At 42.0% G+C, this 14268-nt stretch overlaps 1 protein-coding gene across 2 annotated transcripts in view; it reads left to right on the forward strand.

The window, feature by feature from the left end:
* DIP2B (disco interacting protein 2 homolog B) overlaps positions 1–14268 on the forward strand; it is a 123194-nt gene that overhangs the window by 68944 nt on the left and 39982 nt on the right. The window contains exons 5-10 of one of the 2 annotated variants that reach the window (XM_044994780.1): positions 4645–4857; positions 8214–8363; positions 10031–10150; positions 10882–11079; positions 12130–12221; positions 13501–13611. In XM_044994780.1, the coding sequence (XP_044850715.1) occupies positions 4645–4857; positions 8214–8363; positions 10031–10150; positions 10882–11079; positions 12130–12221; positions 13501–13611 (884 nt within the window). The remainder of the gene's footprint in view (positions 1–4644; positions 4858–8213; positions 8364–10030; positions 10151–10881; positions 11080–12129; positions 12222–13500; positions 13612–14268) is intronic. The other variant, XM_044994781.1, reaches the window with a different exon arrangement.

Genomic DNA, 14268 nt, shown 5'->3' on the forward strand with positions numbered 1-14268 from the left:
TTCTTTCAGACAACTTGAATTACTGCCATCTCGTTTCTCTTTATGGCCTGAAATTATTCACTAATGTCATGAGGTTATTATCTCAGCTTCCCCTTTGCAGGGGTTCTTTGTGCATAGATATTACTCATTCATGTGGATCAACGCATTGACAAAAACAGCAGTATGCACAGCAAGGATTAAAATCCAGTGGGTTTTCCTCTCTGCATTGAACCTTGCTGCATCTGTGCATATGCAGCGAGTGCTATACTATGCTCCCGCACCAGGCATGGACAAAAGGAGTCGAATGACCTGGGAAAAAGGAGTGATAAATTATCAAGCACCATCTAACTCCAGCTAGTCTGGTGGCAATGCTTGGTTCTCAATGGCAGGGATCTGTATTTGTGGGCCAGAGCTCAGGAGCTGACTCACAGGCCTTGATGGTAGCTGGGTGTGAAGCAGAAGCAGTGTGTTCACAGCCTCTGGAAGGAAGGGGGATGTTTCTCTGCACAGTCAGTGACCTTCCCTGACTGAACTACTCTGGGGTTTAGCTCTTCTGAAAGATGCCATGTTGCAGGCCAGTGGAGAGAATGAAAAGGAAAGAGAGAATCTAAGGAGCTCAATGTCCCCCTCCCATTTCTCTCTGGAGAGGGAGAAATAGAAGAAGCAGTGTGCTTACTCAGACAAATTGACAGATTGTTGATAGGCTGTATGAAATTAGTAGGATCTCAGTCCAGTTTCTGGTAGGCGCAGGTATCCATATTGTCAAAAGCTACCACTGCTATCTCTAATGCCCCTTGCAGTCAAAGTAGAGGTATCAAGGACGGAGGATGGATCTCCTCTCTTGCCCCTACAGAGTCGGGTTTAGACACAGGTGTCATCAGCTTGTGGGTGAAGCTTCTCAGCTGCTGCCCATGCTGAACCTGTGGTACGGCCAGCTAGAAGAAATTAGTCTGCAGGGCTCCATCACCTTTCATCATCGGCAAGTTAATAGACTTCAGTCTTCTCTGCTAGTTCAGATGCTTGTGTAAGAGTTCCTCCTCCCAATAAGCAGATGGAGGCAATGCAGTCTTATACTGCTCATTTAAAGGTTTAGCAGCATGAACATTTTGGTGAATACTTCTGTTACATAGACACTAGACCAATGACCTTATTTAGCAAGCCACCAATTTTAATAACCATTACATCAACTAGAACCTATCAAAAAACTGCAGAAGTGAAGAACTGAAGACGATGCTGATGTGCACAGGAAGGAAGGCAGTCTGAGCTGGTGTAGAGGGTCTCAAACAATATTAAGAGGGAATATTTTTCCATGTAGCTTTTTGTATAGCATCAGCAGTGACTTAGATTTCTGACAACACATTTTCCATACGGTACTAGGGATGCAAATCTCTTGTGTAGAAAACGACAAGATTCTAAGTGCTCACCATTAAGAGACTTAACACGGAGACTGATAAACCAGATGTTCTCTAAGTTTACAGAAGTTACTGGGCTGTCACAGAACTCATGGCATTCAGCACCTAAGCACCTGCTTGGAGTTTTTGCAAGAAAGTATCTCCCATGCACTTGTTTTGGACAGTGCTGTGTTTGATTTTGAGTTTAGATGTGTTCTTTTTAGCGGAACAGGTTACGTACTCTTGTAAAAGAGGCATATAAAGTTAACTTTGCCAATGCCTCAAATTATTTAAGCATAATTTTCATATCATGTGAGACTTTTGCATGGTGAAAACAAACAGGAAGTGTTTTGTTTTTGCAGTAATTCTGTTCTGTTAAACACCAATCTTTGCTGTAAGTGCTGGCTGTAAAAAATCTATCGAATCACATGGCTGGAAAATGTGTATCGGACACTGGCGCAAATGTCAAATACCAAATCCAGCAATGATGATGTGAAGCATTCTGGCCTTTAAACGCTTCCTGCTTGAGTTTTACATTCAGAGGTTGCTTCTAAAGCTCCTGGAGGATAGTGAATTCCCCAGAATCGAATTGACTTAACATGAAGCTTGTATAAACACTTGTGTATTTGGCAAATGTTGGGGTTTTGCACTGTTCAAAAATTTGTGCATGAGATTGTATCTCCTCTTGTACTAATGGACCATCACTGTTTGCTTTAGATCAGGCCCTGCCAAATGCTTCCCTGCACATCACTGATAAATGGGTTACAGTATGCTTATAGCTCCCACCTAGTGCACTGTCAGGGCGCATAGGCATATTTACATACACAGGGCATATTTAAAACATTCTTCCTGATCTGGGAAAGTTCTGTCTGGAGCTGGTGAAGCAGCAAAACACTCCCTACACTGTAAAATATATACTAATGCGTATCGTATGTATTTTGTGGTATAGTGACCTTTGTATTGTATTCAGTGCAAACTCTACACTTGTTGAAATACCTACTTAGCGGTGTCTAGTAGTATCACGAACAAAGGAAGACACTGAATTCCTCACTGATGGCAGGTCTCCTAAGAACCAATTTTAACTCATTAAAAACTCTTTTTTAAGGCCTGGCAAATGGGGTAATTGAATTGAAACAATATACCTAATTGCATAATTGATCCCATGAAGAAAACTAATGAAATAAATTGGCTACAAACCCAATAACCCAAAACCAGTTTTGCTGCCTTTTCCAAATCAAGTTATTTTAATTTCAGACATATGCATATTAAGTTAAGATAAATTAAAATGGCTTCATGGAATCTGTTGACAGCTGCAAGGGAGGCTGTTCAACGTAGAATCTTGAACTATGTATTTCTTTTGAGAAAACGTATTTCTTCAGCAGGCCCAAAGGCCTCCACTGTTTAATGAGTTATATTTTAGGTTTATTACACTGTATGTATTATCTTTGGCAGGTGAACTTCCAACTGCAGCGCTTCCTTTGGATAGCAAGATGCACCTGCCATATGGCAGGACATAGACTTGCTGCTCCTTTGGATCTCTCTAATTATACATTTGATGTGTATATTCTCTGTTTTAGTCTGAGATTGAATTTTAACTTTTCAATGATTTGTTCTTATATCCGATATCTTTTCAGAGTTACACTCTGTAACTGTCAGCACGTGTGCCAGCGCTCACTGCATGGGCCCAAACGTGACCCATGTTCCCTATTCAGGGTCTGATCCAAAGCCCAGTGAGAGAGAGCCTTTCCTTTGACATCAGTGATCTCAATTACGTATCCTATACAATACTTGTTGCCTCACCTTGTCCCTGTTCTTGTCTCTTTGAATTTGACGTTTACTTCATGATTTTAAATGGGCAGTATGTAATACAGAGCCAACAGCTGTCCACTTGCTCCTTGGTATAAGAGTGGGGAATTGGCACTAACCACCCTGTGGGTGTTGCCAATGAGCAGATGGATTCATGGTCTGCAGATAGGTACCCTAAAGCCCTTAATAATCTGGCCCTATTTACCCTACACCTCTTTAAGGCCGGGGAGGTGAACTGGTTTATCACTTGTGGTCTTGAGATTCCATCTGGACTGGGAGGGCAGCAGGATCTTTTTGACTGAGGGATTCAGTCTGTGGAATCCCCTCCCCTCCCCTTCTCTCCGCGTATCTGTGGAGCTCACAACAGTTCTTTCTGTTAGACCCACTCCAACTTTGGCTATTTTTGACCTCTCTTTTGTTAGTCATTCCTGGTTTTTTCCCCCATCCCGTTGGTTGACTGGCTGCTCCCCTTGTCTGCATGGCTTCCTGCTTTATTTTAATTGTCCTGACTTTTGTACAAGACCATGGGCCCATTGTGAGTCTTGGGTGTTGTATGAATACATTAGAACTTGCTATTGATTTGCAGCCTTTGCCTCTTAACGGCAGGCAGCCCCTTTCTCTGGTTGGGTGCTGTTTCTTGCCTTGGCAAGTAGGTGGGCTATGATAAAAGTCTGACTCCTGACTTGAGAGCCTATTAAAGAGCAGGATTATTTCAGAAGACTAAAATATTTAAAGCCAAAGTATAAATTATATTTATATGTAGCACCATGCACTTTTATGGCACTAAATAAATAATCCGAGATCTCTCATGATATCTATAGTCTTAGTTTATGGAATCATAATAGAGGAAATACGGTCGCCTTGCACATGCAGGACGCAGACCCCTGTTGTATGATTTTTTTCGAGGTACTGTTCAAATATGTACAACCACAAAGAGAATGCCATTCACACATGAATAGCTTTATTTGCTGCGGAGCGTAAAGTTGCTGCTGTCTGCCTGTATCCCTGCAAAATAGTTATTACATTATAGACATTTGTCCATGTCTTCAAACAAACTTGCTCCTTCCAAAGGCTCGGCACTGACACAGGCTGATCCCCTGACACTTAGGTGTCCGTTTCAGAATGACAGCTGCTGAGCAACACAGGAGACGGCTCAATAGAGTGTTTGAATGGTACAATTATGGGGGAGAGGGAATGCACTAATGGGTCTCCCTATGACAGGTATAACTGTCTGACTAGTGTTAGATTATCTTTGTAAGTTTTTCTTTACAGGAGTAAATTGGTTCAAACTGGGGAGGTTTGCTGCTTCAACAAATTTTATCTCCATTTTGGCCTTGTTGACTCCAAGTCTCTAAAGAGCATCCTCCATGTTAGGAATGTGAAGCCTTCGTCAATAGTAGGTCAATTGCCAAGGAGCATGCAATGTGCTTTCCAAAGAGGCTAGATTCTCTGTTTTGATTCCACACAGACACGTCTTCTGCATCCGAGGATGAGGGATCGCTAAGGCGCCAGGCTGCTCTTTCTGCTGCATTGCATCAGAGCTTACAGAATGCTGAGTCCTGGATCAACCGATCTATTCAGGGGTCATCCACATCTTCATCAGCATCTTCTACACTATCCCATGGAGAAGGCAAAGGGACCAGTGGGACACTAGCTGATGTATTTGCCAATACTCGAATAGGTAGGAGCTGGGTATGAACAGCAAAACTAAAACTGCTTCAAGTTTAGATTCTATTTTCACAAAGTTAGAATCCTCCATGGTCTAAGGAAAATTTGGAGTAAGACATCATTCTGTCTCCATGGAACCCACTGGGCTTCAGTAGACTCACCAACACTGAGCTCGGCCCAAGAGTTTGGAAAAGTTCAGTTGGTCAGAGGGAAACGGGAGCCTGCTGGTGTAGAAAAGATCCCAGGGATGCACTTACAATGTTGACATGCTCAGCTGCAGAGCTTTCTTTCTGCACATAGGTGTTGCTAATGCTTGCGACTACCTGAAGCTGCTTGCATAAACAATGCTGCCAAATGTAGTGAGTGACTTTGGCCTTTATGTTCTATGGCATGTCACAGCTGTATCTTTTCCTAAAACAAGTCGGGGTGTTGGAATACTTTGCTTTTTAAAAATTGTACTTGCAGTATTAGACCCTAATAATCTGTTATATTACTATTTATTGTTTAAAAAATAAAACCCCAATTCACACAGCTATTCATGAGGGAATTGCAACATCACAAATTTAAAGATCTGACACATATTTGAAGCATTGACTATTTTCCAAGCTAGCTGTCGATGTTGCTGAGAAGGCGGGGGGAATTACAGATCTGGATACCCCAGGCTCAGTTTTTTGATGCTCTGAGGTGCTCCCTGCTGCTGATGCTGCTGAATGAAATTTCAGGGTTTGTTTTGCTCCATTGCTCATCTTTCCCTTTTATATGCTCTTAAGGTTATTACTGCAACCCAGGGGAATAGCTGTATCTGTGTGCTCTGTGCTTTGGCTTAATTGGTTTGGAGCAAGCAATGCATAGAAGAGTTGGTGATTTTACCAGCTTCACTTTACTCTGTTCCTTTGACATTTATATTGCTGATGTTTTTGTTTCTCTTTACTGGGATGCAAGTGTTTTTCTGAAATGGAAAACTGCACATAAAATGTAGTCAGTATAATTAATGCTTTATTGAAGCACAGCGGCACTTTAAAAACTGGGGAATGCAAAAAAAAATTACAATTGTGGAATCAGCTTTCTGATAATGAATGAGAGCTGCTTGCTGTTCAGCACCTGTGTAGTTACTGTCAAATTAATACCTAATTTTCATAGCACTTGTTTTCAAATGGTGCACGAGTTAGTTTAAAATAAATAAAAGCAATCTTTTCATCATAACTATTTGCATTGGCAACATGAAATGGATATGCTCATCAGATGTCAACATCTAAAATTGAATGCAGTAGAACTCTTGCATAAACAGTTTTATATAGAATATCAGGGTTGGAAGGAACCTCAGGAGGTCATCTAGTCCAACCCCCTGCTCAAAGCAGGACCAATCTCCTGACAGATTTTTGCCCCAGATCCCTAAATGGCCTCCGCAAGGATTGAACTCTCAACCCTGGGTTTAGCAGGCCATCACTCAAACCACTGAGCTATAGAGAGGAGTAAAAAAGTTCCTGCCTGGTTACCGTTGCACAGAGTGGTACAGAACCAAGGTGCTTGTTCCCACTGAGCTTAGGAGAGCCATAGAGCAGGTACATTCCCTACCAGTATCGCTCCCAAGATGCACAGAAGTGATGCTCCTCTCCTATACACCTCCTCTTGCGTGCCATAGGGGATGCACAGTTGTGGAGCTCCTGTCCTGCTGTCTTTAGGAAGTGGGTGACAGGTTCCCCTCCTCTGCACTGCTAAGATCTATAGGAAATGTGGGGGATCCCAGTGCCCCCCAGATCTGCTAGTACTATAGAAAATGTCATGCACCAGCTGCATGAGAACTGCTGCTGTGTGCCTGGTGCTGTAGTAAGCTTTGTGCTCCTGTGTCAATCCAGTGTAAACCTGCAGGGCTCTTGATTTTTCTTTTAAGAAAAACAACAATGTTGTTTGTTTGTTTCAGTTAGAAGATGAAATAATTAATATAATCCTTAATGCAAAATGCGTAACTTTTAGCATTACCATCAATGAAATGTGACACTGTAAGTATTAATGAAACAGGAAATGACCGAAGTAATTTTCATTAATATTCTGGTGCCCTTAGAGGTCACACATTTGCTTAATAACCACATTGGTGTATAAAAGAATCATATTCCCATCATCTTAAACCCTCCCTGTTCATGCTTACGAACTTTCAACTTATCTGTCTTATAGCTTTCATTGCCCAGAATATTAGAGAAGTTGTGTGAGTTGTTTTACAGGCCAGTGTTAAGGTTGTTACATGAATCTTCATATGTCTGTATTGACGAAGTGTGAATTACAAAAGTAATGGAGTATTTATGAAAATTATCTTAATTTGGTTATTTCCACTGTGTTCAATGCCTATATTCTTTGATAGTAATTCTCTAGTTGCTTTACATAAGAGTTATATTTCTTCAGTAATATTAAACCTGGTTTAACAAGGCATTTGTGTAGGACAGTAAATACTATGACTGTAATACAGCCACTTCTGTACTTTAACAATGCACGGCAACACAATGTGGCAGCTTAGGATAAAGTGAAAAATACCATATCCAATTAAACTTACAGAGGAGCCTTAGCTAGATAAAATGTACTTTCTTAAATGGAGCAGAGCCCTATTTAGCACTCCTGCTATTGCCCAAAGGACCTTGGAGTTTTGAAGTAATGCAAGTGGATCTCTATTTGACATATCTGAAAGCCAGGACCTCTGGCAGCAAAATGCCCCCTAACTCGAGGCTCTCAGTACTGATAAATGGAAGGCCAGCATCACTTCACAGAGGCCTAGGTTTTTCTTGCAGGTCTATTATCAACTACTGTCCAGGTTCCACCCTGCTTAACTGTTGAAACTGAAGGGTACCACAACGCAGCATGATGTTTCTTTTCCAATCTCCTTCTAAGGATTACGTCTATAACCAGTGTTTTCCCTCTTGCTTAGTTTACAAATCTGTAACTCAGGAGGAAGTCAGCTCAGATTCTAGCAGGAGATAACACAGCAGCTTTCTGTTCTAGGAGTTTGACCATCAGAAGGCAAATTTTAATCTAAAAGTACTAAAAAAAAAATAAAAAATTACCTAGCGTCATAGAGTTTGCATGGTATAGTGGTTAGAATAGGAGTAGCTTGGGCTCTGTCATTGAGTTGCTTTGTGACTTGGAGAAAGTCTTTCTATGCCTCCATTTTCCATTGTGCAAGATGGATGATGCACGCAACCTTAGGGTGCTAAAATAATGTTTAGAAATCACCCTTAGACGCTTTCACAAAAGCCAGGGTAGAAGGGTAAAGCATTATTTTGTTATTGAGGACAGTAGCTGATGGGTAATTGACACTTTACTTGGTCATTGGATAATGGAAAGTGCACATTAAATTGAATATCAGTTTTCTCCCTTTTCAAGAGAATTTTTCCGTTCCCCCTGATGTCACTGCAACTACCTCCTCATCCTCTTCCTCAGCACGCCCAGCAACTATTGATATTCCTCCATCAGGAATCGTGAAAGGCACGCACAAGGGATCCAATCGATCTAGTCTCATGGACACTGCTGATGGTATGGAACCTTTGAGTACCCACGAATGAGAGCATGGCATGGGAGAAGCTGAACTGGGGGGTGTCAGTGATGTGTAACTTGCAGAATGTGCTTATACTTGCTGTAGGTTCCTAAACCAATTCAGACTCGCTACAAACACACCCTTTAAGTTTAAGTGGCTGCAGTGTCAGCTGTAATATACCCCAGACTGTGGACACTCCCTGTGCTGCATTCAGCAAAAAAAATCCTGGAGAGCTGAATAGACTTCACAGCACACCCCAATCTCAACACATTTAGCTCTGTTGGTCCCAGAAGTCCAAGACTTTTGGGAACAAGATTTTTTTGTAAGTCACTTGCTCAGAGTTCTTGAGAGCCTACCCTCCACAGCTATTTTAGAGAATAACGGTTGTTTGGTGGGATGAAGCAATTTTAATACTTTCCCAGACGTGCCTGAAACTAGGTTATAATGGCCTTTCAGGGAGACTGAATGTCTCAGAGGATGGGAGCTCAGAAGCTTTCTCATCTAGATTGCTGATTCAGTTCCTGCCCTGTGATTTACATGTAGTGCCATCAGATGGCCTCTGAAGGGAATTTTCTTATAGGAGGTTCCTCAGTCTAATTCCTGATGAACAAATCAATGAAAACAACAAACACCCAGGGCAATCTGAACAGCAGCCAAGAATTGAATGGGCCCTTCTCACTACTCCCTCAGATTGCTAGTGAGACAGATGCCATGAGGGGACATGTGGGGAGCTTGCACTGCTGATGAATGTACTCTCAGGGCAGAATAGTTCAGTCCCCAGGGGTGCCAACAAAAAAATAACCTGGCACCTTCCAGTGCTAAATTTACTGATATTGTGGTTGGTGAATGTCAAGCATCAGGTACAGAGCTGAAGCTTATGAACATATACGGAGAAGGAGAGGAAGGTCTGGGGAAAACTCTTTCTGAGGAAGGAATTGATTTTTAAATGAACCCAACAAAGATCAGTCATGCTTAGGAAAACTGTTAACTATTTGGGTTGGATTTTCAAAGGAGCCTTTATCTCACTGCAACATCTAACTTCATGTTGAAGGTGCAGCTAGTAAGTGAGGGTAGCTTTTAAAAGAAGCTCTGCTGTCTTTCTATTCAGCTTCTTGCCTTTTGGTAACAAAGTCCAGAATTTATATGTGGGTTTGTGGCTTTTAAAATGCTATTGTATTGGAATCCACACAAACTGAGGGGAGACTAATGAAAACACAATTCTTAACTATAGTTTTGGTACTATGAAGCAGATAATACTGATCATAAACTGTTTGGTCTAAGTCTCCGAGGTAAAAGTGGTGTCAGTGCTTGTAATTCTTACAACACCCTCTGCTGATCAAGTCATGCAATGGCACTGGCAGTTATTCTGAAGACATGCTAAATTGCGTGCCACGTTTCACAGCACATTTAATGTACCAAAGACAGATGGGAATGAGACTTCAGAAAGGGAGGGGATAAGTTACTAACAATTTCTGCCCTCTTGGTTAAAATAGAACCAAGCCCAATGGTGTCAGTCTTCATTGGCCTTGGTGGTTAAGATTGTGCCTTTTGACAGGGCAAGTGGGAACGTCAGGAGAAAATAATTCCTTGTGAAGGGCGGTAGGAAATTAATGTTGCTAGTGATGACGAGCTCGTTGATTAGCTGAATTTTTCCCCTCCCCACTAGGTGTCCCTGTAAATAGCAGAGTCTCCACAAAAATTCAACAGCTGCTCAACACCCTGAAACGACCAAAAAGGCCACCCCTGAAGGAATTTTTTGTGGACGATTTTGAAGAAATTGTGGAAGGTAACAACCAGCAAGAAATGCTCTTATTGCTCATTTGTTGTGAGCACAAACATATGATGTGTTTTGTTATGCTGTTGTACAGAGTTGACTTAGAGATTGACTGCCTCTTTAAAGGTGATATGAGCACCCGTGGACTGTCTGTGGCCAAGCTCCAGTGGTAGGAATGTAGTCATTACATTAATCCATTGCCCAGTGGATGAATGGATGGTGTAACTCTCCAGGGCTGTTAGTCCAGCCCATTACTCTTGTACTAGATTAATGCAAACTGCTTAGACTTTTTTACAAAAAGTTTAAATGGATGTTGAAAGCCTAATTTCTAAGGTCACCTGAACTGTAATAATTTCCCAAAGGAAAAGTGGGGTTTTGGGGTTTTTTGCTTCAGTAACATCAAAGCAGCTTATGGCTTGTTGGTTCAATACGGTGGAATTCCATTCTATTTCATATAGGTTTTTACTGCCCTCATTAATGCAGTTTCTGAGCACCTTCCAATCATGCATTAAGCAGCATGACTAACATGTCACATGTCGTTTGTTCTCTCTCTCATCCTTTCCCCAGGGGGAATGTTTGTGCAGGGCAATGTTTTGTTTTTGATAGGGTTTTGTTTGGGGTTTATAAATGTACAGGCTGTCTTGTGTTCTGTGTGGAACAGTATTTGTTTTCAGTTCTCTTCCTTGCTTGTGAGTATGTGAGCTGGGACTAACTGGGTGTGGGGGGATTTAATTTTCTTTCAGTCCCACAGCCTGACCCAAACCAGCCCAAACCAGAGGGGCGCCAGATGACACCTGTTAAGGGGGAGCCACTGGGAGTGGTTTGTAATTGGCCTCCTGCCTTAGAAGCAGCACTGCAGCGCTGGGGGACCACGCAGGCCAAATGTCCCTGTCTGACCGCACTGGATGTTACTGGAAAACCCGTCTATACCCTGACGTATGGTGAGTGGTATATTTCTGCTGCTGCATCATTCTTACAGTGCTGGGGTGTGATAGAGCATGAATTGACAATTGGCAGCCAGACTGGAAAAGCGTTTGCCCAAATTCCAGCATGAGAGGTGAGATTCTGCAGACTTCTTACTGTAATGAGTTTTCCTGTCCCTGGTGGTTGGTCTCCTCCTTATACTGACTTCACACTGACACAGCACCGTAAATGTACAGGACACTTTACAGCACACAGAATATGACAAGATCCCTTCCCTCAAATAGATAAGGGGAGGGACATGTGAACACCGGGAGAGGGATTCTTGGAAGCGGTGGATTTGAAGGGAGGATATGGAGGTGGCATGTGAGAACATTTGACGCAAGATTGGAGACCATTCCAAGTACACGGGGAGCGTGAGAGGAGGAGCCAAGCCAAGCATTGGAGCTTATGCAGATGGGAGCTATGAGAAGCATAGGAGTGGCAGAAGGACATGGGATACTGATGAAGTTTTCATTGGCTCTAGAAATACTTGTAGATTAAACATCCACCTTTTCTCTTTGTTACCACTTAATTAAGAATATGATTTGAGAGTCTGTATAAAAATAGGAGACAGTGTCGCCTTCATGTCACTCTTGGATTTACCCAGTTTCTCTTTGTGATGAGCAGCATAGCCAGGCAATAGCAAAACGGCTACTTGTGTCCTTTTTAAAAGGAAGCCTTTAATTTAATTTTTCTGAATCAAACCTGCATAAGGATTAAGTCCTGGGTATATATAAGGGATTCTAGCAGATTAGGTTTGTCTTTGCACCTTTTTGTTGTTACATGAAATACTGCAGAGGACTGGGTGTTGGATTTCTGGGTCTGTTTCCATTTCTGTCACTCATTGTCACCATGGGCAAATCATGGAACCTCTTTGTGCCTCCACTTCAGCGAAATCGGGCTTAGGATCCTCACCAGTGTAAAGCCCTTTGAGATCTGTCACTGTTAATACTACTTAGGCGCTGAGTTGTGTTGTCCATATGATTGATTGATGTGGAGTTTGCAAACTTCTTCTCTTTGTGTTTTAGGTAAATTGTGGAGCAGAAGCCTTAAGCTGGCCTACACACTGCTTAATAAACTGGGGACCAAAAATGAACCTGTGTTAAAGCCTGGAGACAGGGTAATGAGCTTGGGAATGTTTGGCTCTTCCTCTGAAATGGGAGGAAGGTTTTTTGCATTGTCACTTGCCATGAACATTACAGTCTTGTCCTTTTAATAAGGGCAAGTGCATGACTCTTATCCTAGGGGCCCAGCGGTGTTTTAAAGAAATGTTTCCAGGCTGCATGGAAAGACCCCTGTCCAGCCCTCAGGAAGAGAACTCCTGGGCTGAGACTTTCAAAAGTGTCTGAAGGAGTCATGGGTGTGTGTGCTCCTAACTCCCTTATGTGCCTTTGAAAATCTCCCCTACACGATCCTCTCTCCCTAGGAGCAATGCCTGCAAAATGTCAGAGGTCTTGCCACACTGCTCTTGATATTAGTGAAAAGGTTCAGTGCTCTCTTCTTCCCATTGTATGCATGTGTATATATACAGAGAGATTAACTGCAGCTGTATATGGATAGGAATATAAACACACACACAGCCTTCTACGCTGTGCAGAGTTCCCAAAGAGAAGACCTGTATGAGATGCTGTGCTAGAATCTGAACATGCATAAACTCCCTTTAAAAATGGCTGAAAAGCCATGAACTTTCTTTGTCCTTTTCCACCTCTGAAACTAAAATGCTAAAATTCCTCACTGGACCCCGATTGGAGGGTTGATGACCATGTGAGCATCATGCTAAAGAGCGTATTTTTAGCAGGGCCAATGGACAAGTTGGTATTACATTGTTCATTTTAATGGGCCCCACTTAAAAAAGAACCTGTAAAGAGAATTTGTCCTAATAACCTACTCTGAGATATCATTGCTGCCCTTTTGAATCCATACCCATGGCAGGATCACACTAAAAAGTAAACTTCTCATATACAAAGATACAATGCAGTAGGAACAGGCCTGTCAGAGGGGAAAGCTGAGAAATTAGCACACTTTAATAGTAAAAATCTTGGGTTGGTTTTGTAGGAATAACATGGCAAGGAAGTAAATGCTTTATTGAAAGAGGTTCTGCATTAAACAGGTTTCCATTAGCTACAAATTTGCTCTAAACAGAGAATTTGATTTTTATAAATTCTTAATTGCTAACCATGGTTTAATATTTCATGTGTTAGGAGAAAAGGGAGTTCAATGGATTTTTTGGCAACATTTTCACTTCATGGGGTGTAGATGGGAACAGAGTAGATGGGAATATTGAGTTGACCTAAATTCTTTTTGTTGAATTAAACAGCTTAATCACTGTGAATGTAACAAACCCAACGTTAATGTTGTGCCTTGTATCTTCTCTAACCAAATACTTCTGTGAATTGTAGGTAGCCCTTGTTTACCCCAACAATGACCCAGTCATGTTCATGGTGGCATTTTACGGCTGTCTGCTAGCGGAAGTGATCCCAGTGCCTATAGAGGTACCTCTTACCAGAAAGGTAACGTTGATGCATCTTAGAGGAGTGATCGGCTGATGTGGGATGAAAACCAAGTCAGACCATCAGCCTCTGATTTGATAGTGTTTCATAATGACCCACTGCGGCTTTAGCAGTTCTTCTGTCCCAGCACAGTGTGTAAGAGTCATAGGAACGTGCCACTGCAGAGTCTAAAACTGTAAAAATTCATTGGCTGCTTAGCAGAGTTTTGCTGAACAGCTGAAAGAACAGTGTATTCCCTTAGACACTGTGATGGACACATGTCTATAACATGTCCTTGTTAATCTCCCTGCAGCTCCCTTCTGACTTCAGTGGGAGTTGTGGGTGCTTAGCACATCTGAAAAACAGACTCTTATTCCCAGTCACTTCTTGCTGTATAATCCCTATTCCCAGAAGGTTTTTTTCCCTAATGTTGCTATGTGATTGCCATTCTAAAAGCTGTGACACAATAGAATTTTGTGAGAGGAACCCATAATAGCATCGTAATGGCAACCATCCAGCAAGAGTGGTGGTAATGAAATGGTTAACTAGTCTGGTAATGCTGTGGGTTTCTAGAGCTTTGCTTTGCAGCCTCAACATGACAACTACTGTGGCAACCAAATGAAATTAAAGCTTCTACCTATATGTGGCCAGTCAGGTCACTTGATCAGCTACTCATTC

The sequence above is a fragment of the Mauremys mutica genome, chromosome 20 (assembly GCF_020497125.1).
Source record: "Mauremys mutica isolate MM-2020 ecotype Southern chromosome 20, ASM2049712v1, whole genome shotgun sequence".
Taxonomy (NCBI): domain Eukaryota; kingdom Metazoa; phylum Chordata; order Testudines; family Geoemydidae; genus Mauremys; species Mauremys mutica.